Source organism: Dendrobates tinctorius, unplaced genomic scaffold, assembly GCF_039654945.1.
Source record: "Dendrobates tinctorius isolate UK_male_01 unplaced genomic scaffold, ASM3965494v1 ptg000033l, whole genome shotgun sequence".
Lineage (NCBI taxonomy): Eukaryota > Metazoa > Chordata > Amphibia > Anura > Dendrobatidae > Dendrobates > Dendrobates tinctorius.
The window spans coordinates 7,582,374-7,607,922 of NW_027361701.1; the positions used below are offsets into that span (position 1 = coordinate 7,582,374).

The 25,549-nt window shown below is 44.2% G+C and overlaps 1 protein-coding gene across 1 annotated transcript in view; it reads left to right on the plus strand.

The window, feature by feature from the left end:
- The window catches only part of CHADL (chondroadherin like), a 564,691-nt gene that overhangs the window by 529,036 nt on the left and 10,106 nt on the right, over nucleotides 1-25,549 (plus strand). Inside the window, exon 6 of the mRNA XM_073572981.1 lies at nucleotides 19,593-19,795. Coding sequence (XP_073429082.1) covers nucleotides 19,593-19,767 — 175 coding nt within the window. The 3' untranslated portion in view covers nucleotides 19,768-19,795. The remainder of the gene's footprint in view (nucleotides 1-19,592; nucleotides 19,796-25,549) is intronic.

Sequence of the window (25,549 nt, forward strand, 5' to 3'; positions counted from 1 at the left end):
TGGCGCCAGTACCTCTGCCAACTGCTCTGGCAGGAGTTTCTCCCTCTCGGCGACCCTTTCAAACACCGTCAAGAAAGCCTCAACATTGCAATTCTCCATTGTAGATTCTTCAGCCTCAACACTGCAATTCTCCACTGCAGGTTCTTCAGGCTCAACACTGCAATTCTCAAATGCAGGTTCCTCAAGCTCAAAACTGCAATTCTCCAATGCCGGGTCTTCAGCCTCAACACTGCAATTCTCCAATGCAGGTTCTTCAGCCTCAACACTGCAATTCACCTCTGCCGATTCTTCAGTCTCAAAAATGCAATTCGTCAATGCCGAGTCTTCAGCCTCAAAACTGCAATTCACCAATGCTGGGTCTTCAGCCTCAAAACTGCAAATCGCCAATGCCGGATCTTCAGCCTCAACACTGCAATTCGACACTGCAGGTTCTTCAGGATCAACACTGCAATTCTCCAATGCAGGTTCTTCAGCTTCAACACTGCAATTCGCCACTGCCGGGTCTTCAGCCTCAACACTGTAATTCAGTGCCTAGGCAAACAGTATGGGAGTACCAACTTCCTAATAATGGGAACATTGCTTTCAGGTGGCCCTCCTGTACATCTCTTCAAAGGGGTATTGGGGTGCATCTAAATTTGGTGCAGGGCAGGCCTTGCATTCACTGCATAGGCAACCAGTATGGGAGTACCAACTTCCTTATTATAGAAATATTGCTTTCAGGTGGCTCTCCTGTACGTCTCTTCAAAGGGGTATTGGGGTGGATCTAAATTTGGTGCAGGGCAGGCCTTGCATTCACTACATAGGCAAACAGTATGGGAGTACCAACTTCCTAATAATGGGAACATTGCTTTCAGGTGGCCCTCCTGTACATCTCTTCAAAGGGTTATTGGGGTGCGTCTAAATTTTGGCCAGACCTTGCATTCACTGCATAGGCAAACACTATTGGAGAACCACTTCATAATAATGGGAACATTGTTCTCAGGAGGCCCTCCTGTACATCTCTTCAAAGGGGTATTGGGGTGCATCCTAATTTTTGGCAGCCCTGCCACTCACTGCATAGGTAATAACAGTATAGGAGACCCACTGTTTAATAATGGGAACAACAAAGCATAGCCGGCTGATGGATAAATAGTAAAGGCTGCCTGATGGCCCTATAAAAAAAGGCTTTGAGACTTTCAGAGTCCCTCCTTCATAAATGAAACAGGATGTGTCTGATGATGTGTCACACACCACATGGCCAGTTAAGGTTGAAAAATGCTAAAATGACATTTCCCAGTGAATGCATTTGTCTTGGTTGAAAGCAATGCTAAAGTTCAAAAATGCATCAAAAATGCTACGTGTGAACATAGCTCAATGTGTGGAGGTGCTTTTTTTGTTTTTTTTTAATTTATTTTGCCTTATATACAAGTCATTACCCTGGAAAGGATGTCCCTTAACGTATTTCCCAGGAAAATCCATTTAGTTTTCGTTTTTTAAAGTTTTATTGTGAGTCTGTAAAAGTGGCGTAAGACTCTGACAAAATTGTTCACAGTAGTGACATAGGAGTCAGAAATGCATGCTTCCAGGGATCTTCCCCATGCTGTTCCCATGTCATTTGAGCACTGTTCCCATAGTTTTCCACAATGTGTAGTCCCTCTAAAGACCCCTGGGGGGCCGCTGTAAAAATTCTTGAGGTTCCCATAGAATTACATTGGACTCGTTGGTCGGGTCGAACACCAGAGCATTCCAATTTGCTCGACCCGATCAACGAGCACTGGAGCCTTTTAGTGCTCGCCCATCACTACTTATAAATTCTAAATAGTATAACAAATGCCAGATCCATTATAATATAAACACCGGGTGTATATACGCCCTATAAGTGCATATGAGCCACTCCACTGTGAAAAGTTGGAAAGCCAGAGAACCACAGGAGTTTAATAGGTTAAAATACAGCCTTTATTAACATATAAGAAATAAAATAACAGGCACAAGCATAGACAGTGGATTTAATGTAAACACAAAAACCGGAAAGAAGTGATACTGCGCACGCCATGAATACTAGCCACAGAAATGTAACCCCAATGATCAGTCTCCAGAAATGAACTCCCAATTTGAAACCATGATGTCTCAAATGACATAAGGCTCACTGTATGACCTGATTGTCCCGCTTAGTAAAGTGATCACCATGTGAAGGTGAAGGCACAGGGGGAAGAAAAAGTGAAAGGGACGGCATGAGGAGCGGCAAAGAGTACGTACATAAGGGCGCAGACACCGCAGTCCGGGACACCGGACATTCTAAACCTTGCTTTTGCTTTTTCACTATAGAGAAGGCCGGAGCAGAGCCAACTCACCCCCCCATGGCGTGGGCGGAGGCTGGCATGACAATGGGTTTGGAGGAGGGTGGGGATAGCTAATTAAGGGGTTGGCTTATGTGGGGATGTTTATAGGGTCGGGTTAGGGTTGGGGCCCCTTTAGATCCCGCTCTCTGGGGTCGAGATTGGTCACCTCACAGAGGAACTCACCATGGTAGATGTCGAGCGGGTCCTGGAGAGCTTGAGGGCAGCAGCGTTATCGCAGCCCCCCAGGGATAGCTTGAATGGCTGGTGGCCGGAATTATTGGAGGAAACGCAGGGCCAGCTGGGGAGTCTTCACGGCGGGAATGGCGTCCTCGTCGTTTGCGGCCCCCAGAGCGGCTTTTGCCGGACTCTAGTCCATGGACCCAGCGGAGGCGCAGGAGCCCCTCAGGGGACCCTCCAGGCCAGGCGCCAGTAAGAACACGTGCCAGCAGGCCCCGGCTCTGATTTGGGGCGGAGTCAACATGCGTCGAGCATCATGGGAACCCTGACGTAACAGGGGGGTCACCATGGTGATGTTCCGGCCGGGCGGCCCACCTCTACATCACAGATAGACAGCGGGATTAGATCCGTTGTGGTGACAGCGGGCAGTATGCACCCTGTGCAGGGTGCTCCGACCCATTCATTCTTTACTGCAGGATGCTCACCTGCTTCAGAGGGTTCTTATGGTGGCCTCTTCCCCGCAGCTGCGGGATACTGCGGATGGTGGGCTGTGTGCTGCAGGGCCAGCTGCGCAGGCACAGCTTGCTGGTGCTGGTCAATTACTGGGATCACCCTCCTACTCCATGGATCAGCCCCCATGATGCCTTGTATGTCGGGGTCACTGGATGTGAGTCATCGGGCATCTGGTGATACTGGGAGCCGGGGCACCATGACGGATGGGCGACTGGATTTGGGATTGCCGGCTAAAGGGGTCACAGCTCCCTCGCAGCCTAGTGAGCATAGCTCTATGTCTTGTCCGTGTCCACAGACGTTGTTGTCTCCTGTTTTGACTGGCAGTCAAGATGTAGAAGCTAGTACTAGTATGGGGGGAGTTTTGGTGGATTCAACTAGTGCCAGCATAAGGGAGCTTCTGGCTAATGTGTGGGATTCTGCTTACCCGGATAGAGGGAGGGGTGGTGGCACCTGGACATTTAACATTGTGGGCGAGTCCGCAGGTTAGTGGGTACATGTATCCTAGTAGTGAATTAGATGCATCAAGGAGGTTTTCCGATCCCGTGTCAGCGTTCGTACATACAGAGAAAGAAAAGGAATGCAGGATTCATTTGGATGATAGGGCGCATGGAGAGGTTTACGTGTGTTTTGAGGGCCCATTAGGGGTCGCATCTTAAAAAGTAGGTTAGGCAAAAAATCTGGAAGGACGAGTATGTCAAGATTTTTTCCCTGCTTCCTTTAGAGGAATTTAATTTGGATAGAGGCAAGAAGGATGATAGTAAGAAGGAGGAGGAGAAGCGCAGGTGGCGTCTGATCCCGCAAACATTTGTCAATTGGCTTCAGGCATTTGCCTTTTTTGCAAGTGTTATAGGGGAAAAGGCGCCGGAAAATTACTCGCACTTGTTTTGTTACATGGACTCCATTGGGGAGGCTCATAGGATTTATGGGGGTCATGCGTGGCTCAGATACTATGAACAGTTTCGGCAAAGGAAGGCTATAAGGCCTGCGATTCGGTGGGATCAAAAAGATATTGGTGTTTGGCTGCGGTTCATGACACCAAACAGGTTTGGCCACTCCTTTCACGGGAGGGTGGACCGGTAGCACCGGCCAAGCCAATAGTCAGTCTAATGCAGCAGGGTCTAGGGGGCAAGCAGGTCAGTTAAGGGGGCATAAATTGGGCTTATGCTGGCAGTTCAGTGAAAGCCAGTGTAAGTTTGGGCCAACTGCAAATTTAAACACCTTTGCTCACATTGCAGTGGCTCCTCACATGTTAAGTCCAAAGCAGGGGGCAGTAATATCCAAGGGGGAGACGCTAGTGAAGCTGGAAAACATGGTCCCTTATGTAAATTGATATCTGTACAGAGGAAAAGCTGAACTGTTGTTTTCAGGTTTTAAGGATGGCATTGTAATTCCTGTTCCTCCTTTTGTTATTCCTCGGATTTGTAAGAATCTGCGGTCGGCGATGGTGTATGGTGAGTTGGTTTCAGAGAAATTGAGTAAGGAGGTTGCTTTGGGTCGCATGGCGGGTCCCTATGGTGTTCCTGCTTTTGAGGATTTGGTTGTTTCCCCCCAGGGGGTTGTGCCTAAGAAGGAGCTGAACAAATTTCGGCTTACTCATCATTTGTGTTATCCTCGAGGCATGTCGGTGAACGACAGAATTGATCCGGAGCTCTGCTCTGTGGTCTATATGTCGTTCGACGAAGCAGCGAGTTGGGTTAGAAAGTGCGGAAAGGTGCTCTCAAGGCTAAGACAGATATTGAATCCACTTTTCGGTTATTACCAGTTCATCCGGACAGTGTTAAATTGTTGGGTGGCTGTTGGAAAGGGGAATTTTTTGGTGATAGGTGTTTGCCGATGGGCTGTTCTTTGTCGTGTGCGTTTTTTGAGGCGTTCAGTTCTTTTTTGGAATGGGTGGTTCGGGACATTTCAGGTTTTGATTCTATCATTCATTATTTGGATGATTTTTTTATGCATCGGCCCAGCTGGTTCGGCATGTTGCCTAACCATTTTGAGGGCAATCGAGTTGGTGGCTGATTGTTTTGGGGTGCCATTGGCTCCAGGCAAAATGGAGGGCCCTATTAACTGTTTGCTTTTTTAGACATTGTGATTGACCCTGTCAATTGGGAATTCAGATTGCCTGAGGAGAATGTGGTTGCATTGACGGAGGAGGTGTCTAGGGCTTGCCAGTTAAAGAAACTGCCTCTGCGGGATCTTCAGCCGCTGTTAGGGAAGCTTAGTTTTGCTGCAGAATTATGCCCATGGAAGAGTTTTTTCGCAGAGGTTAGCCAGCACTACCACAGGAGATCGGGCTCCTCACCATTTTGTCCGATTCTCAGCAAACCATAGTGTGGATTTGATTATTTGGAGTGCGTTTTTGGAAAAATAAAATGGACGTTCATTGCTAATGGAGGAGGCGGTGGATAGTGGTACTTTGGATTGGTCTACGGATGCGGCAGGAGGAATTGGTTGCGTAGCTTCAGGGGTCAGTGGTGTGCGGGAAAATGGCTGGAGGAATGGTTTGCTTCAGGTTTGGTCAGGAATATTGCACTGTTGGAGATTTTTCTCATTTTAGTGGCCATGCATTTGTGGAAACAGGAGTTTTGAGATATGCGAGTGCGCTTCAATTGTGACAATATGGGGGTGGTATATGCGATTAACGGTCTTACGGCTTCGTCACCTCCGGTGGTCCATGTGCTTCGGCAGTTGGTCTTGATGTGTTTGTTGATGAATTCTCATGTGATGGTGTCTCATGTGCCGGAGGTTGGGAATGCCATTGCTGACTCTTTTTCTCGTTCGCAGTGGGATCGTTTTCGTTTGATGGTTCCAGAGGCGGAGGTTGAGGGACTGGAGTGCCCGGTGGAGCTTTGGAGTGTGGCCTTCGGGCCGCAGAGTCACTGATTAGATCTTTGTTGGCTCCCAAAACTTGGGTGGCTTCCCAGGCAATATGGTATGAATGGGAGATTTTGTTACAGGAGAGCAAAGGTCATTTGTTAGTTGAGGATCAGGTGGGAATTTTGCTTTCATGGTTAAGTCATGGTGCGGCAGATGGTTGGTCATCGGTGAAGGTTATGGCAGCTCTGGCCTTTGGCTTTAAGTTACGGGGCCAGCAGGATGAGACTAAATCTTTCTTGGTGAGGCAGGCAGTCAAGGGTTTTTGAAGGAGGAATAGTCAGGGTGTCCCAGTGTAGGAGCAGCAGTCCCCGCTGTGTATCCGGGCTGGAACCAAGGGGGCCATCACCAAGGTTCTTAGGGAGACTGTTTCTGGGGGACACAATTGGGGGACGGACCACAGAGAATTCTAGAAAGGTTGGGGGAGGAGCTACTATAAAAGGGGCAGAGGACGCCAGCAGGAGTCAGTCGACGCAGCAGGAGAGAAGAAGCGAGGAAGCTAGAGGGTGCCAGAGAGCCAGAGTGAGAGCCAGAACCAGAGCAAGGAGAGCAGAGCAGCGACGGGAGAGACTGAAGGGAGACTCACCACTAACAAAAGTGAGACGGCACCGAGCCGTCCAACGCAGAGACACCGCCCGGCTCAGCACCGCAGGTGTGGCCTGTCTGCTGCCGCCTGCGGCCACCACCACCCAACTCCACCCCGCGGGTGTGGCCTGACCGCCCCCACCAGCGGCAGCCAACGCCCGACGCCACCCCGCGGGTGTGGCCCGCCCGCTCCCGCCCGTAGCAGCTGCCACCCGACTCTGTTGTGAGCTCATCTGTTCATTCACCTTTTGTGTCCGAGGATCTCCCTCTTCTGGTGAAGGAAGGTAGTGAGGCTGATTTGGATGAAAGAAACCAAACACCTGATCAGGTGGATTGTGACAGGGTAACGGGAACTTCAGACTGGATTTAAGGCAGCCAACTCCCTTCTGAGTTGCTGGTGATTTCTCTGCTGGATTCTTGGAGACCAGTCTGATTCCTGCTTCCCAAAGATAAGTTTTTGCTCTGCTATTGAACTTATTAGTTTTGGTTTTGTTTACCTTGTTTTCTGAGTTCAGCCATCCCCGGCTGGGGGTGTGCTGGATTCTTTTTCCTTGATCAGTGTTCTCTTTTTCTCTGCTTTCAGAATATTCTGAGTGCTGTTTTAGGGTTTGAAGTCTAGTGACTTCAGGGTCCTTTTTGCTTATCAGTTGTGTTGGTAATATTTTTAGCAGGGTTTTTTCAGATTGCAGACAGCAGCTTTTCTGTCCTGTCCTTTTTAGTTAGCTTGGACCCCATCATTTGCTCAACCTATCTTTCTATCTGTGTTAGTGTTTTCATCTTGCTTCACCGTCATTATATGTTGGGGGCTGCCTATTGCTTTGGGGCAGTCAGTTTTCCCCTTTTGGCTTATTTAGATCTCCGGCTGTGACGAGGTGTCTAGGATCACCATAGGAACACTTCACGGCTACTGCTAGTTGTGTGATAGGATTAGGGGTCTGCAATCCGCTAGTTTCCAACCTCTCTGATTTTTTGGGCTGAGCTTGTGTTTTGTTTTTTCCTCCTCAGTGACTCAATCATAACACGACTCCACTCCGCGGGTGCGGACCGTCCGCTCCCACCCTCGGCAGCAGCTGACCGACTCCAGCCCGCGGGTGCAGCCCATCCGCTGCTGCCCGCAGCTGCCGCCGTTTCACTCCAGCCCCCAGTTACGGCCTGTCTGCTGCTGCCTGCAGCCCCTGCAGCTCAGCTCTGGCCCGCGGCTGCGGCATACGTCGTCTGGACCCCAGGCAATGCCGTCCCACCTCCGCCGGGAGGTGCGACGCAGAAGAGGAACTCTTCAGGGGCCTGCTGTGCCCCTACTTCGCCAGGTCGTAGGTACTCCCAAAGTTTCCGCCAAATCCTCGTCGGCTGGGCCCAGCGGCTGATATGCCGAAGCATCATCGACCATCGCTCTGCTGAACGTCGGGGAGCATAAGTGACATGTTGTAGTTAACTTTCTGGACCCGTAGTCGGCCAAACCGCGGTCCTATAGTGACCGGTCTTTGCCGGGTTAGTCGTGTTTGTGTCACCAGTGTATTCTTGTTTTGATCCCTGCTAGGACAACTGCTGTTAGCTTCTTTGGTTTCTCAAGATAGCCCTATAGGCATCTATATTTATATAAAAGTTACATCTTAAAGTTCCTCCTGCCTCCCGCCTCGTCACTTCATGCCGCGTACCTGTGATTACTACATTTGGCGTAGTCGGCAGGATGCAGTCTCCGAGCGTGAGCGGAGATGGTGTGGGTCAGGGGGGCAACGGTTGGCCCCGGCTCAGCCTATGCTTGGGGGCTATGCTGAACAATCTTCCCAGGTTCTCCGGCAGCAATACTATGCTGTGAAACTGGACAGAGCGAATGCGAGGGCTTTTTAGGATGCATTCACTAAGCCCTGACCTAGAGGCAAAAGTGGCCCTAATGGCATTGGACGGGGAGGCCCGGGATTGTGTAATGTTGGGGCCCCCGGGCAGCGAAATACCTTTGTCAGGGTGTTACAGATCTTAGAGGAGACCCATGGGGACCCGACTGATGTGGGGGAACTGAGAACCCAGATGTTTAGTCGCCTGCAGAAAGAGGGGGAAACAGTGACGCAATATATGAATATTTTGCAGGAATTGTTTGCAGCCATTGAAAGGAAGGACGGGATCGGCATGGGGACCATGGAGGTAACATTACGTGACCTTTCAGTGATCGGGCAACGAGACACCCTGACGAAACAGGCTCTGCAAGAGCCAGTGCGAGTGGACCCGCATCTGACCTTTTCGGAGATAGGAAAGGAGGCATGTGTTCGGGACCAGGAGCAAGGGGTGACGGTCCCTGTGGGGATGGCTCGGAGTATTGAAACATCCGTAAACACCCTGGAGAGCGACCGGAAGGCCCGCTGGCCTGAGTACATCCCTGATCTGATTGGGTTGATATCAACCGGGTACACCGAGTCACCGGTTACACCCCTTACTCGCTGCTATTTGGCCAGGAAGGCAAGGGGATCACGGAGGTGGAATTAAATCCAGAAGAGCAACAACCGTGGACAGGGATCTCGTCGTGGGTCCGGAACCACCAGCATTGGCTACAAATCCTGCACCGAAACGTCCACACAAAACTCCAGGACCTGGAACATCCAGGGGGGACTCTGCCTCAACCCATCGACCTCCGGGCCGGGGATCAGGTACTCGTACGAGATCAGCGCCCTCAGAACAAGCTGGAACCCCGCTGGGAAGAGAGTCCATATCAAGTGTTGCGCTGAGTAAGCCCTGACAAGCCAGTGTACGAAATACAACCTGAGAAAGATGGGGATCTCCCTAACCGTACCGTGCACCGTAATATGTTACGGCCCTGTACTTCCACTGAACCCATACGACCCGAGACCACGCCTCAGGTCTCAGAACCTCTGCCAGCAGTATGGGATGAGGACGACGAGGAAGACCTCCCAGCAGTACAAACGGACACTTCAAAGTATAATATCCCAGCGGACCCAGTCGACCCACCAGGCCCGACCGACCTGCCACCTTCCACCACCCCAGAAGACTCCACCACAGTCGAACCAAGACGCTCCGAGCGGTCAACAGCTGGCAAACCCCCTGAGCGCTATGAACAGGATCAGTTTGTATGGCAAAGGAAACTTTCATCTCGAGACACGGACCCAGGCCTCCCCAAGTCCTCGCCCGAGGACTGGTGAGCATACAGGATGGGGGAGTGTAGGAGGAGGAGTCCCCGATGTGTATCAGGGCCGGAACTAAGGGGGCCATCATCAAGGTTCCTAGGGAGACTGTTTCAGGGGGACACAATTGGGGGACGGATGGCAGAGACTTCTAGAAAGGTTAGGGAAGGAGCTACTATAAAAGGGGCTGAGAACGCCAGCAGGAGTCAGTCGACGCAGCAGGAGAGGAGAAGCGAGGGAGCTAGAGGGCGCCAGAAAGCCAGAGCGAGAGCCAGAACCAGAGCAAGGAGAGCAGAGCAGCGACGGGAGAGACTGAAGGGAGACTCACCACTAACAGAAGGGAGACGGCACCGAGCCATCCAACGGAGAGACACTGACCGGCTCCGCCCCGCAGGTGTGGCCTGTCCACTGTCGCCCACGGCCACCACCACCCAACTCCACCCCGCGGGTGCGGCCCGACCGCTGCCACCCGCGGCAGCCGATGCCCGACTCCACCCCGCGAGTGCGGCCCATCCGCTCCTGACCGCAGAAGCCAACGCCCGACTCCATACCGTGGGTGCAGCCCGTCCGCTCCTGCCTGCGGCAGCCACCACCTGACTCCAGCCCGTGGGTGCGGCCCGTCCGCTGCTGCCCGCGGCCGCCGCCACTGCACTTCAGCCTGCAGTTGCGGCCTGTCTGCTGCCGCCTGCGGCCCCTGCAGCTCGGCTCCGGCCCACGACTGCGGCCTACGCCAACCAGACCCCGGGCAACGCCGTCCCACCTCCGCTGGGAGGTGCGATGCAGAGGATCTCTTCAGGGGCCTGCTGTGCCCCCACTTCGCCGGGGCGTAGGTACACCCAAAGTTTCCACCAAATCTTCGTCGACTGGGCCCCAGCAGCTGATACGCCGAAGCATCATCGACCATCGCCCTGCTGAACATTGGGGAGGCTAAGTGACATGTTGTAGTTAACATTCTAGACCTCTAGTCGGCCAAACCGCGGCCCTATAGTGACCGGTCTTTGCCGGGTTAGTCGTGTTTGTGTCACCAGTGTATTCTTGTTTTAATCCCTGGGAAGATAACTGCTGTTAGCTTGTTTGGTTGCTCAAGATAGACCTATAGGCATCTATATTTATCTAAAAGTTACATCTTTAAGTTCCTCCCGTATCCCGGCTCGTCACAGCATCCCGCGTACCTGCGATTACTACACCGTTTCATTTGGTTTGTTGGAAACACTTGGGGGGTGTTGAGATCGTTATGCCTATCGGATTTTGAGGTTTGCCTTTTCAGATTGGCTTTTTCCCTTGCCTTTTTTGGGGCTTTGAGAATTGGTGAACTGGTGTCGCCAAACAGGACCGTGATGGGAGGGCTTTTGGCTCAGGATGTTGTGGTTGTATCAAGGGGTGTAGAATTTTGGTTAAGGAGGTCAAATACAGATCAGGAGGGCAAGGGTAGGCGTGTAGTTTTGGGCCCAGGAAAGGATTTGTTTATGTGCCCAATGAAATGTTTACAGATTTTAAAGGCTTTTCAGCCCAGGCGGGAGGGTTCCCTGTTATGTCATGCAGACAGGCCTTTCTTGTCTAGGTTCCAGTTTTCGGCGATATTCAAGAAAGCTGTTTACTTGTTGGGCCTTGATGAGTCTCGCTTTGCGCCTCATTCTTTTCGTATTGGGGCTGCGACGTAGGCAGCGATGTATAGAATCATAGAATCGTAGAGTTGGAAGGGACCTCCTGGGCCATCTGGTCCAACCCCCTGCTCAAAGCAGGATTCGCTAAATCATCCCAGTCAGATGTCTGTCCAGCCTCTGTTTGAAGACTTCCATTGAAGGAGAACTCACCACTTCTCGTGGCAGCCTGTTCCACTCATTGATCACTCTAACTGTCAAAAAGTTTTTTCTAATATCTAATCTGTGTCTCTTCCCATTCAGTTTCATCCCATTGCTTCTAGTCTTTCCTTGTGCAAATGAGAATAAAGTTGATCCTTCTACAATGTGACAGCCCTTTAGATATTTGTAGACAGCTATTAAGTCTCCTCTCAGTCTTCTCTTTTGCAAACTAAACATTCCCAAATCCTGCAACCTTTCCTCATAAGACAGGGTTTGCAGACCGGTCACCATTCTGGTCGCTCTTTTCTGAACTTGCTCCAGTTTGTTGATGTCTTTTTTAAAATGTGGTGCCCAAAACTGGACACAATATTCCAGATGAGGTCTGACCAAAGAGGAGTAGAGGGAAATAATGACTTCACGTGATCTAGACTGTATGCTTCTGTTAATACATCCTAGAATTGCATTTGCCTTTTTTGCTGCTGCATCACACTGTTGACTCATATTCAGTCTGTGATCTATTAGTATACCCAAGTCTTTTTCACATGTGTATGTTCTGGGGGCTGAAGCTGTTTAGCGTATTGGGAGATGGCGGTCTAGATGTTATTGTAACTACGTAAGGCCGCAAGAGGCAGTGGGGGGAGATTAGTGAGTGAAGGTTGTTTGTGCATGGTTAATGTTGTTTTGTTGTGCTGTTACATTTCAGAGCCTTGTATTTTTTGTTTCAGGTTCCACTCCTTTGCTTGTGTGGATTTTTGGCAATTCGTACGTCCATTGGGGAGCATTCTGAGCCGACGTAAAGAAGGAGGGTAGACAGCTTGGTTTTCCCAGGAGTACGGCGGTGATCAGGTGGCACGGTTTTAGAGGGATGACCTGGAACAGGGTCCTGAAGGAGATACATAGCAGTGCCCAGTTGGACAGAGCTTCAGATGTTTTAGTTTTACATGTGGGCGGTAACAACTTGGGGGTTTGGCCGTTTAGGGAGCTGGTGAAGGATATCAAGCAGGACTTGCCAAGGCTGTGGTTGTGATATCCTGGGATTACCACTGTGTGGTCCGAAATCGTGCCGCATAAACGCTGGAGGAATGCAAGGTTGGTGGTGAAGATAAACCAAGCCAGGATTAAGGTCAACAGAGTGGTCTCTGCTTTTGTCTCTAGGAATGGGGGTGTTTTGGTGCGGCATTTCGAGTTGGAAAAAGGGGAAGTTTTTGGTTGGCTGATGCGGTTCAATTGAATGCGGTGGGTAGTGACATCTGGGCCCTTGGGTTGCAGGAGGGTATTGCGAGGACCATAGCTTGTCGGAGTGGGGGGGTCTCGGGTCTTTGAGATGTTCAAAGGCCCTCATTGTGGAGGTAGCGGGGAGTCCTTGAAGTTGGTGTAAAATTGGTCTGGCGGATCCAGTGCCATATGGTTTCCTCTTTTGGAGTTTCATATGGTTTTGATCTGGTGAAATGGGGAGGTGAGTTTCAGCAAGGGTTGTCTGATCCCCAGGTAGTTCAAGTGAACATTGGAACCCTTGTGGTTATGGTGCTCCTGAGCCAGTAGGGTAATGGCTAGGAGTAATTGTTGCCATTTTTAGGTTCACTTCATATTTGGTAATCACCAGATTTTGGGAGCTTCAAGGACTTCTCTCAGCATGTGAAATGTTATTTATACTTTGAATGTTTTTATTGTTTGTTTGTTTTTAAATAAAGGCTGCTGTGGCCATAATTATACAAAGATTTTGGTGTCATTGTTTATTTTAATATCAAAAGATAGGGTAGGGGAAAAGGAAAGTCAGCTCACCACAGCATGCTGGTCTGTAATAGTTGAAGTCCTCTGCACGGAGCCGCCCCTGTCCAGGGCGTCAGCAATCAGCAGAAAAAAAGAAGAGATGTGATCCAGCGATGAAACAATCCACTGATGTATTAAAAACAGTTTTTTGTTTGCTTTTTAAAAACATGAAAAAACAATGTGGGTTACGCAAGAGGCAGAAATATGACCAACGCGTTTCAGCAATTAAGCCTTAATTATGGTATATACATACACAAAGTCATCTAAGTTATATACTCTACCATAGAGTGCATCAGGTGGAAGGTCAATTTCAAATCACACATCAAGAAATTAACCCTTCCTGGTAAAGAAGGAAAATAGACAGGAAAAAAAAATTATATAAACATACGTATAGCAACCAAGAAAAATAATTGGACATTAATATATTGTCACAGAAATTAACCCTTAAATGTCATTTTTTGCAGGATGATGATCATAACATTAATTCTCCTGATATGCCTGATATACAGGAATTGTTGCACAATGATAATGTATCTATACACAATGTTCCTACTTTTTTTAAATGCAACATATCATGTCATTAAGGGAGTTAGAAAGTAATTCACCATAACCTGATTTATCTTTGAATGCTAATTTTTCTAAAAATAACCCTTATTTTTATCCCCTACAATCATGTCCCCGATTAGTTGACACCTTCCAAGAACTTATTGAAAAAGAGTTAGAGCTATTAGATCAGAATTGTAGCTCCTCTAAAGATAATTTATCAGTACCTTAAAGAGTAGCCCTTACTGAAATAGTTAATAACAAGGATTTGCTGATCAAGTCAGCTGATAAGGGGGGTGGAATTGTGGTGTTGAATGCTTCCCTGTATCATAAAGAAAATTTCAAAATCCTAGACGATGTTGATTATTACACTAAACTCAAATCTGATCCTACTACTATTTTTCAGTCGCAATTATTGGAATTATTACAGGAGGAAGTTACAAGTGGGGCACATGATGTCAAACTTTCTGAATATTTATATGTCGAGAATTCTATTGTGCCAATTTATCATGCACTTCCGAAGATACACAAAGGGATTTCCCCCCCCATTTTAGACTCATTATTGCTGGTATTGGTGGACTTAATGAAAAATTGGGGGAATGGGTTGACATGTACTTACAACCCCTTTCTACTATTCCGTGTTTCATTAGAGACACTAAGATGTTAATTTCTTCCTAATGTAGGATAGGTGAGGGAGTGATCCAACAGGAATGGGGGGTGACCCACTTCTTGCCGCCACACAGACACGAGACTGAGACAGTGGTTATATTCAACAGGTCCGTTTTTATTGGCCGCCTCTCTGACGACCACCGCAATTCATCACAGGAATTTCACAGTCCATTTGTTCACAGACCCGGGTACCTTCACGTCTTATTTTTACCGTTGTGGCATACTTTGTGGCTTTTCTCACTGTGGCTGCCCTAGTCCCATCCACCACAGCGCTTCACCATTCAAAGTACGCCGCCCGCTTGGTACCCCAAGACCGTCTCCGTTCGTGGCTACTGTCCTCTGGGCCACTCCCCGTGACCATCTCAACTGTCAGTTCCTCTCTGGAGACTTTCTACCATCTTTCTCTCTACAGCAGAACCTCCTTACTAGTGAGCTCCCCTGGCTGACTGGACCTTCCAGAACCTTCCCTCAACCTCTTATACTCCCAGTCCTGGTAACTCCGCCCACTATCACCTGACAGTTACTTTGACCAATAGCAGTTACACAGTCACACTCCTACACTCCCCACTGCCCTCTAATGGTCAAACTACAACATGGCACCCATTTCTCTTTATCACAGCGCTTTTGTACCTACACTGCGCTACCCCTGTGCCTCTTACTACAGGCAGATCTGTCCATCAGTTCAACCTCCCTACACTTGGATAGAATCAAATGGGACTCCACTTTCTGCTGGCTTAGCTGTGATGTGGTTAATTTATATTCCTCAATTCCCCATGATATTGCGCTATTTATTTTAAGGTTTTTTTTAATAATTATAGTAGGTACAAAATTCACATCCAGGAATTTCTCATACGTTCTGTTGCTTTTTTATCTCACAATTATTTTTCATTTGCAGGGGGGGGGGGTTTATGCAGACGAAAGGTGTCAACATGGGAGGGAAATTCTCACCTTCCCTCGCCAATTTGGTTGTTGCAGTTTGGGAGGAATTTTTTTTATTTTCTGAAAATAACATTTTTCATGCTGATAATTATTTTTATGGGCATTATATTGATGATATAATAATAATATGGACAGGCAGTGATTTAGAGGCCAATGGCATTTATGAAGTACATTAATGACAATAAATTTAATCTGATGTTCACCTATCAAATTACTCAGACACATGTTAATTATTTGGACGTTACCATTACAGGTGATCATGTGGAGAAAAATTTTTTTTCATGCTATACAAAAAAAACAACGGATAGCAACTCTATTTTGATTGCTAAGTCATGCCATCCCCACACATCTTATGTAATATTCCTGTAGGAGAATTAATTCGGATAAAAAGACATTGTTCTTCTGATGAAATTTATTTTTCTGAAAAAACTAAAACTATTAGTAGATTACAACAAAGGGGATATACAAATTGACATTTAAATAGAGCGATCGATTGTGGACAATATCAATAGAAATGATCTATTATTGGATCGATCTGGAACCACAGACAATGATTCTTTTATTACTTTTTCCACTGAATATAGCCCTCAATATAGGAATATTATTCAAATTATACAAAAATATTTACCTATATTAAATGAAAATGAAAAATTGTCTGAGGTTCTAAAACAATCTCATATTCGCTTTGTGGCTAAAAGGTTTCAAACTCTGGGAAACATTGCTTCACCCAGTTTTTTTTTCCTGAACCAAGTGCATCCACACAACCCACATGGCTTTTGCATAAAGGTTTCTATAAATGTGGACATTTAACCTGCAAAGCCTGTGAACATGCAGACTACAATAAAAAAAAATTTCTTCTTCAGTTACTAACAAAAGTTTTTGGATTGGCAGTTATATTAATTGCAATACTACTGGTGTAATTAATTTGGTCGAGTGTGTTCAGTGCAACTTACAATATGTGGGTTGCACCACTGATCCATTAAAAAAGCGTATTAGAAGACATATATCAGACACTAATAGTCTTACTGCGTTAAATATTTCTGCAGTTTCCAAGCATTTTAGGTATATACATAATGGAGATACTAGGTGTCTGAAATTCAAAGGTATAGAGAGGGTGTTCAGACCCATGAGAGGAGGAGATCATAAAAGTAAAATCCTCAATAGGGAATCTTATTGGATCTTTAAACTAAATACTAGGGTCCCATTTCCCATTGGGTATGAATTCTAGACAAGATCTGATATTGCAATATTAATGTTTTTTCAGTGTCCTGTTTTAATTATTTTTCCTGGTTGCTATACATGTGTTTATATAATTTTTTTTCCTGTCTATCTTTCCTTCTTTACCAGGAAGGGTTAATTTCTTGATGTGTGATTTGAAATTGACATTTCACCTGATGCATTCTATGGTAGAGTATATAACTTAGATGACTTCGTGTATGTGTATACCATGATTAAGGCTTAATTGCTGAAACGCGTTGGTCATATTTCTGCCTCTTGTGTTACCCACATTGTTTTTTCATGTTTTTAAAAAGCAAACAAAAAACTGTTTTTAATACATCAGTGGATTGTTTCATCGTTGGAGCACGTCTCTTCTTTTTTTCTGCTGATTGTTTATTTTAAGGGGTATCATTTGTAAGGTGGTATGGGTAAATGGGAGGGGGTGGTTTGTATGGGTTTTATCCCCAATGGACCTCGACAATACCAGGGTCAAGACTCATTCACTGATTCATGTTTTTTACGGTGTTCTGTACTCACAAATTCATCAAAGCAGGTAAAATTAACTGATTTAATATGTCCATTCACAGTTTATCTCTAGCATCTGTATGTAAGAGGTAGTGGTGTGATAATTTATACTACTGGAGATGGATTTACCACTAATAAACTCTCCAGTGCTTTTTTTTCCATCTATTTCTGGGTGGTTCTTGAAGTATGTCTGTGGTCATTGTCCTGCTGGAAGACTCACGACCTAGGATGCAAACCCAGCTTTCTGACCCCGGGCACTTCATTGCAACCCAAAATCCTTTGGGATTAATATGAAAAAGAAAATTTGGTCACCTCAGATGGATAAATTATATTGCAGTAGCAATAAACAGCTGTGCAAAGAATAGCCATATGCTAACCCTCCAAAAATGCTTAGTGAAGGCTGGCTCTCCAAAATTAGAGTGAGGGCCACCTAATGGCCCTCTGACAATAGTAAGGGCCATCAGCTGGCCCTCTAACAATAGTAAGGCCTTCACAATAAGTGATGGCCACCTGATGGCCCTGGAAAAAAAATTGTGACTTTCAGAGTCCCTCCTTCATAAATTAAATAGAATGTGGCTGATCATGGCCAGATAGGGTATTAAAATGATAGAATTACATTTCCTGTTGAATATTTTTTACACCGTTGAAAGCAATGGAAATGTGCAAAAACGCAACAAAACACTACGTGTGAACATAGCCCAAGGTTTGGAGGAGCATTTTTTTAATCTTTTTTGACTTAGATACAAGCTATTTTCCTGGAAATAATGTTTCTTAAAATTTTTTCCAGTCACATCCATTTTAACTGCGGTCTTGTATGTTTTATTGTCAGTCCATAAAAATGGCATAATACTCTAACAAGATTTTTCCCAGGAACGACTTGAGATAAAGAGATGCTTCCAGGGGTGTTCCCCATGCTGTTCCCATGCCATATCCGCACTGTTTCCCTCATTTTCAGCAATTTTTAGACAACCTCCAGACCTCCAGGGAGCAGAGCATTACGATTTGCTCGACTCGATTAGAAAGTACCTGAGCATTTTAGTGCTCACTCATCACTAATAACAGTCAAATATGGAGACCACTCACTAATGAGACTACATTGATTTTAAAGCCCATCGCATGCAATGGTACAGCTAAGTACAAATATAGAATGTAGCAATGCAAGTAGAAGTTCAGAAACAAAAAAAAAACCCTAAGCCTGTGGTATGCATTAGGAAGCCCAATAGGTAAAAGCAAAAAAAAAACTATAGCACAACCAGTATAAAAGTCCTGAAAACACAAAAATCGGGTCACTCATCCAACAAGGCATGAATGGTTGCCTGCCTGCGGTATCCCAATGCACATTTTGGCCAAGTCAAGTCGGGGATCTCCAATACCTGGAGTTTAATGAAACTGTCCATCATTTTCCCTGCAATTCGGTGAAATAATTTGTGCTTCTGTGGCGCCCTGCGTCTTTATCGCCACAAAAGGGTTAAATATGTACTGTTGTGTGTGTTTTGTGAGCAATGGGAGTTATGCTTTCACACACAATTTGCCTCATTTGTCTGAGGCTGCAAACTTTGCAGACATACCCTAACTGGGAGAGGGAGGGGCCGAGTTGTTGTTCTAAGTGAGAAGGAGGAAGAACGTCTTGGAGGCCATGATTAGACATGTGCTCCATCCGGGAGTGAGAACTAAGAAGCACCAGGGACCAGCCCCTAGACCATCCATGCTTTCAGAGCAGGTTGGTAAGCTAAGAGACTGCGTGGGATTATACATCAGTAAAGTGTTTTCCCTCAGAAATACTGCAATAACCTAGGATAGGTGAAGGATAGTGCAAGTGGGAACTTGAACTGCTTCACACAGGATTCACACTGCAAGTTGCTGAAGGCGAAATATGCAGTGAGTAGAGGCAATACTGGGAAGTTCTAAACTCCGGGAAGCCTTGGTCCCAGAAGGGATTAGAAAAGCAGGAAGCTTACACTGAGTCACGGCAGAGGAAGGATAACTCCCATTCTCCAAAGCAGACTGTAACCTGGTGAGAGTTGTATTATCTCCTCTGAACTGCACCTGAACTACAGTAAATGATAAAGTAACTTTCCTTGTCTACTACCTTATTACTCCGTGTCTTGTACTTGCATCACAATCTCTGGGGGTCTGCCCTGGTTGGAGAGGGTTTAACATCTGCACTGCCATCACCATCTACTCCCCCAGGGATCATCTGCAGTGCCGGCTATACTACAGTCGAACACTCCAACTGGCGTCACGAATCACTACATAAACTTTATATCCATCCAATTCTACTCCTTTTACATGACCGCCTGGGGCCATGGACCAGGTCACCGCCACTGTGACATCTCCCATTGAAGTTAACGGGCTTGGTACCGAGTATCCCAAGGCCCCTTGGGCGCGTCACTTCTGTCAGGAGCATTCCCAATAAGTCTATATAGTTTGATTTCTGTTCATTTCATAACAGGGTATTTTGCCCTACTGTGAGCTTCAGGAAAACATTTTGGACTCCCAGGCATACTAGATAATGTTGCTTTTATCTTTTACAGATGGATTAGTAGCCTAAATCTAAAGGTGGGAGCGAACTGTGCAGCTCCTAAAAGCCTAAGAGGTCAGAAGGTCAGAAATGCTAAATTTGCTTCTTGTCCTGGATGGGAAGGTAACAAAGACAGGAGAAAGATATCCTCAATTTCAACCAGTAAGAAGAATAAACCAACGAAATAGGAACAAAAGGCAAATTACACATACAGCGGTAATTTATTAAAAAGCAGCAGACATTTTTTCTTAATTTATAGTCTCGAACTTTCTAGTGTAAATGAATAATGTTTCTTTATCTGTATTGTCATGTTAAAAAGATATTCACATACAATACCTTCATGAAGCTACATTTATTCAGCCCCTATAATTATTATGACGTTTGCTGGAGACTAGTGTTGAGCAATACCTTCCGATATCGGGAAATATCGGATGGGATTGGATCCGACCGATACCCCAAAAATATCGAGTATCGCCGATTCCGATACCGGAAACCCATGCAAGTCAATGGGGCACAAATATCAGAATGAAAATAAACCCTTTCTTTCCTTGCACATCCAGTTCGGGAGGGGGGAAGAGTGTGGGCGGTGCATGGGCGGAGACTGTGCGTGTGTGTGCGGGTGGGGTCTGTACGGGCCTCTCGGGGGTCTGTGCGGGCCTGCCGGGGGACTGTGCGGGCCTGCCAGGTGACTGTGCGGGCTGCAGGGGGTCTGTGTGGGCCTACATACATACTACATACATACAACATTCATACAACATACATACATACATACTATATACATACTTCATATATACTACATTCATACAACATACTACATACATACTACATTCATACAACATACATACTACATAATACATACATACTACATTCATACAACATACATACTACATACATACTTCATATATACTACATTCATACATACTACAAATATACTATATATATATATATACTACATTCATACAACATACATACATACCACATACATACTACATACATACATACTATATATATACTACATTCATACAACATACATACATACTATATATACTGTATACTACATACATACTACATACATACATATATACTAGCAAACAAGATTTCAAAGGCAGTGGACATATAATTATAGGTGGCCCTGACCCATAGTGACCACCCCATAACATGCACTAGCTGTGGAAAAACTCCCAATACTTTGTATACAAAAACACATGGAGTAAAGACATCCACCAAGGAAAATATAAAAAATGGTTTTATTCTGAAAAATTAATACTATAGACAATGAAGTACATAAAGACGGGTCACATAATAAAAGAGCTCCATATGATAAGGAATTCAGGTACAGAAAAAACAAACATGTAGCAATACTAGCAGTAATGGAATATGTATAATGGATATGCAGAGATAAGTAAAGTGCCAGTGCTTAAAATCTTACTTTCAAATATACAGAGAATCCCACAAAGTGACCCCCTCATAATAATAAACCATCACAGCATAATAGCTCAAAATCTTAGTCTGGAGGCCACATAATGAAAAACCTGTTCAAAAACGCTTACCCATAGCTGATTAGTATGCCACACGTGTAGCCCCTACGCGAAACGCGCGTAGAGGCTACACGTGTGGCATACTAATCAGCTATGGGTAAGCGTTTTTGAACAGGTTTTTCATTATGTGGCCTCCAGACTAAGATTTTGAGCTATTATGCTGTGATGGTTTATTACTATGAGGGGGTCACTTTGTGTGATTCTCTGTATATTTGAAAGTAAGATTTTAAGCACTGGCACTTTACTTATCTCTGCATATCCATTATACATATTCCATTACTGCTAGTATTGCTACATGTTTGTTTTTTCTGTACCTGAATTCCTTATCATATGGAGCTCTTTTATTATGTGACCCGTCTTTATGTACTTCATTGTCTATAGTATTAATTTTTCAGAATAAAACCATTTTTTATATTTTCCTTGGTGGATGTCTTTACTCAATACTACATATACTGTATACTACATACATACTACATACATACTTCATATATACTACATTCATACTACATACATACTACATACATACTTACTACATATATACTACATTCATACATACATACTACATATATACTACATATATACTACATTCAAACATACATACATACTACATACATACTACATTCATACAACAGACATACTACATATATACTACATTCATACAACATACATACATACTACATACATACTACATTCATACAACATACATACATACTACATACATACTTCATATATACTACATTCATACAACATACTACATACATACTACATATATGCTACATTCATACAACATACATAGAATCATAGAATCATAGAATCGTAGAGTTGGAAGGGACCTCCTGGGCCATCTGGTCCAACCCCCTGCTCAAAGCAGGATTCGCTAAATCATCCCAGTCAGATGTCTGTCCAGCCTCTGTTTGAAGACTTCCATTGAAGGAGAACTCACCACTTCTCGTGGCAGCCTGTTCCACTCATTGATCACTCTAACTGTCAAAAAGTTTTTTCTAATATCTAATCTGTGTCTCTTCCCATTCAGTTTCATCCCATTGCTTCTAGTCTTTCCTTGTGCAAATGAGAATAAAGTTGATCCTTCTACAATGTGACAGCCCTTTAGATATTTGTAGACAGCTATTAAGTCTCGTCTCAGTCTTCTCTTTTGCAAACTAAACATTCCCAAATCCTGCAACCTTTCCTCATAAGACAGGGTTTGCAGACCGGTCACCATTCTGGTCGCTCTTTTCTGAACTTGCTCCAGTTTGTTGATGTCTTTTTTAAAATGTGGTGCCCAAAACTGGACACAATATTCCAGATGAGGTCTGACCAAAGAGGAGTAGAGGGAAATAATGACTTCACGTGATCTAGACTGTATGCTTCTGTTAATACATCCTAGAATTGCATTTGCCTTTTTTGCTGCTGCATCACACTGTTGACTCATATTCAGTCTGTGATCTATTAGTATACCCAAGTATACCCATGTATACTACATGCATACTACATATAATAATAATAATAAATTTTATTTCTATAGCGCCGACATATTCCGCAGCACTTTACATTTCAGAGGGGATTTGTACAGACAATAGACATTACAGCATAAACAATAATCACATACAGTAGATTATAACAAATACCAAGAGGAAAGAGGGCCCTGCTCGCAAGCTTACAGTCTATGAGGAAAGAGGGAGACACGAAAGGTGGGTGGTAACAGTTACCCTGATTGTATGGACCAGTCATAATGTTAAGTATGTAACAGTACAGACACAGAGGGCTAATGGAGGCATAAAGCATGTGGGAACATGATGCGGGGAACCTGGTTATGGTAAAACTTTTGGCTCTGCCACACAGGGATAGATTAGGTTAATGTGTTGGGGTGGTAGGCCAGTCTGAATAAATGCGTTTTCAGGACACGCTTAAAATTGTGGGGATTGGGGACTAATCGTATTGACCTGGGAAGTGCATTCCAAAGAATTGGCGCGGCACGTGTAAAGTCTTGGAGACGGGAGTTGGAGGTTCTGACTATTGAGGATGCTAATCTCAGATCATCAGCATATATACTACATTCATACAACATACATACTACATATATACTACATTCATACAACATACATATATACTACATATATACTACATTCATACAACATACATACTTCATATATACTACATTCAAACATACATACATACATACTACATACATGCTACATTCATAAAACATACATACATACTACATTCATACAACATACATACTACATACATACTACATACATACTACATATATACTACATTCATACAACATACTTACATACTACATGCATACTATATATACACTACATTCATAAAACATACATACATACTACATACTACATTCATACAACATACATACTACATACATACTACATATATATTACATTCATACAACATACATACATGCTACATACATACTTCATATATACTACATTCATACAACATACTTACATACTACATACATGCTACATTCATAAAACATACATACATACTACATTCATACAACATACATACTACATACATATTACATTCATACAACATACATACATGCTACATACATACTTCATATATACTACATTCATACAACATACTTACATACTACATGCATACTATATATATACACACTACATTCATACAACATACATACTACATACATGCTACATTCATAAAACATACATACATACTACATACTACATTCATACAACATACATACTACATACTACATATATTACATTCATACAACATACATACATGCTACATACATACTTCATATATACTACATTCATGCAACATACTTACATACTACATGCATACTATATATATACACTACATTCATACAACATACATACATACATACTACATACATACTACATTCATACATATTACATACTACAAACTACATACATACTTCATATATACTACATTCATACAACATACATACATACTATATATATATATATACTACATTCATACAACATACATACTATATATATACTACATTCATACAACATACATACATACTACATATATACTACATACATACTACATACAGACTTCATATATACTACATTCATACAACATACATACATACTACATACATACAACATGCATACATACAAACATACTACATACATACTACATTCATACAACATACATACTACATATATACTACATTCATACAACATACATACATACTACATACATACTACATATATACTACATTCATACAACATACATACATAGTGCATACTACATACATACTACATACATAAAACATGCTACAGACATACTACATACATACTACATACATACTTCATACAATACATTCATACAATACATACATATAGACATACAGTACATATAACAAAGAGTACATACTCACCATCACTTGTCACTTTGATCCCCGAAGCCAGTGTTATCTGTTAAAAAAATATTAAAATAACAAACAACCAATATACTCCATGATCCACAGAAATCCAGGAGTGTCCCACGACGATCTCCCCTGGAGAAAAGCAGCATCAGCTGATGCGACTGCTGTCTAGGGGCTCCAGGAATACAATGACGGGAGGTAGGTATCCTTCCGCACTGTATTCCTCCGCCACTGTAAAAAAATAGTCCCTAGTCTCACTTTTGGCATTGCTGTGTGAGAAAGTTCCCACACAGCTTTTGCCATAAAGAGAGACCAGTGAAATATAGTAACCTCTCAGTGATGCGCTGCAGGAGATCGTCGTGGGACACTCGTGGATTTCTGCGGATCAGGGAGTATATTGTTTGTTTGTTATTTTAATATTTTTTACAGTGAGATGACACTGGCTTCGGGGATAAAAGTGATGGTGAGTATGTACTCTATGTTATACAGTATGTACTGTATGTCTATACAGTGTGTATGTATTGTATGAATGTATTGTATGTAGCATGCATGTAGTATGTATGTTGTATGTATGTAGCATGTTGTATGTATATTGTATGTATGTAGTATGTAATATGTAGTATGTATGTTGCATGAATGTAGTATATATGTAGTATGCATGTATGTTGCATGAATGTAGTATATATGTAGTATGTATGCATGTTAGAATCATAGAATCATAGAATCATAGAGTTGGAAGGGACCTCCTGGGCCATCTGGTCCAACCCCCTGCTCAAAGCAGGATTCGCTAAATCATCCCAGTCAGATGTCTGTCCAGCCTCTGTTTGAAGACTTCCTTGAAGGAGAACTCACCACTTCTCGTGGCAGCCTGTTCCACTCATTGATCACTCTAACTGTCAAAAAGTTTTTTCTAATATCTAATCTGTGTCTCTTCCCATTCAGTTTCATCCCATTGCTTCTAGTCTTTCCTTTGTGTGAATGTAGTATATATGTAGTATGTATGTATTATGTATGTATGTCGTATGAATGTAGTATATATGTAGT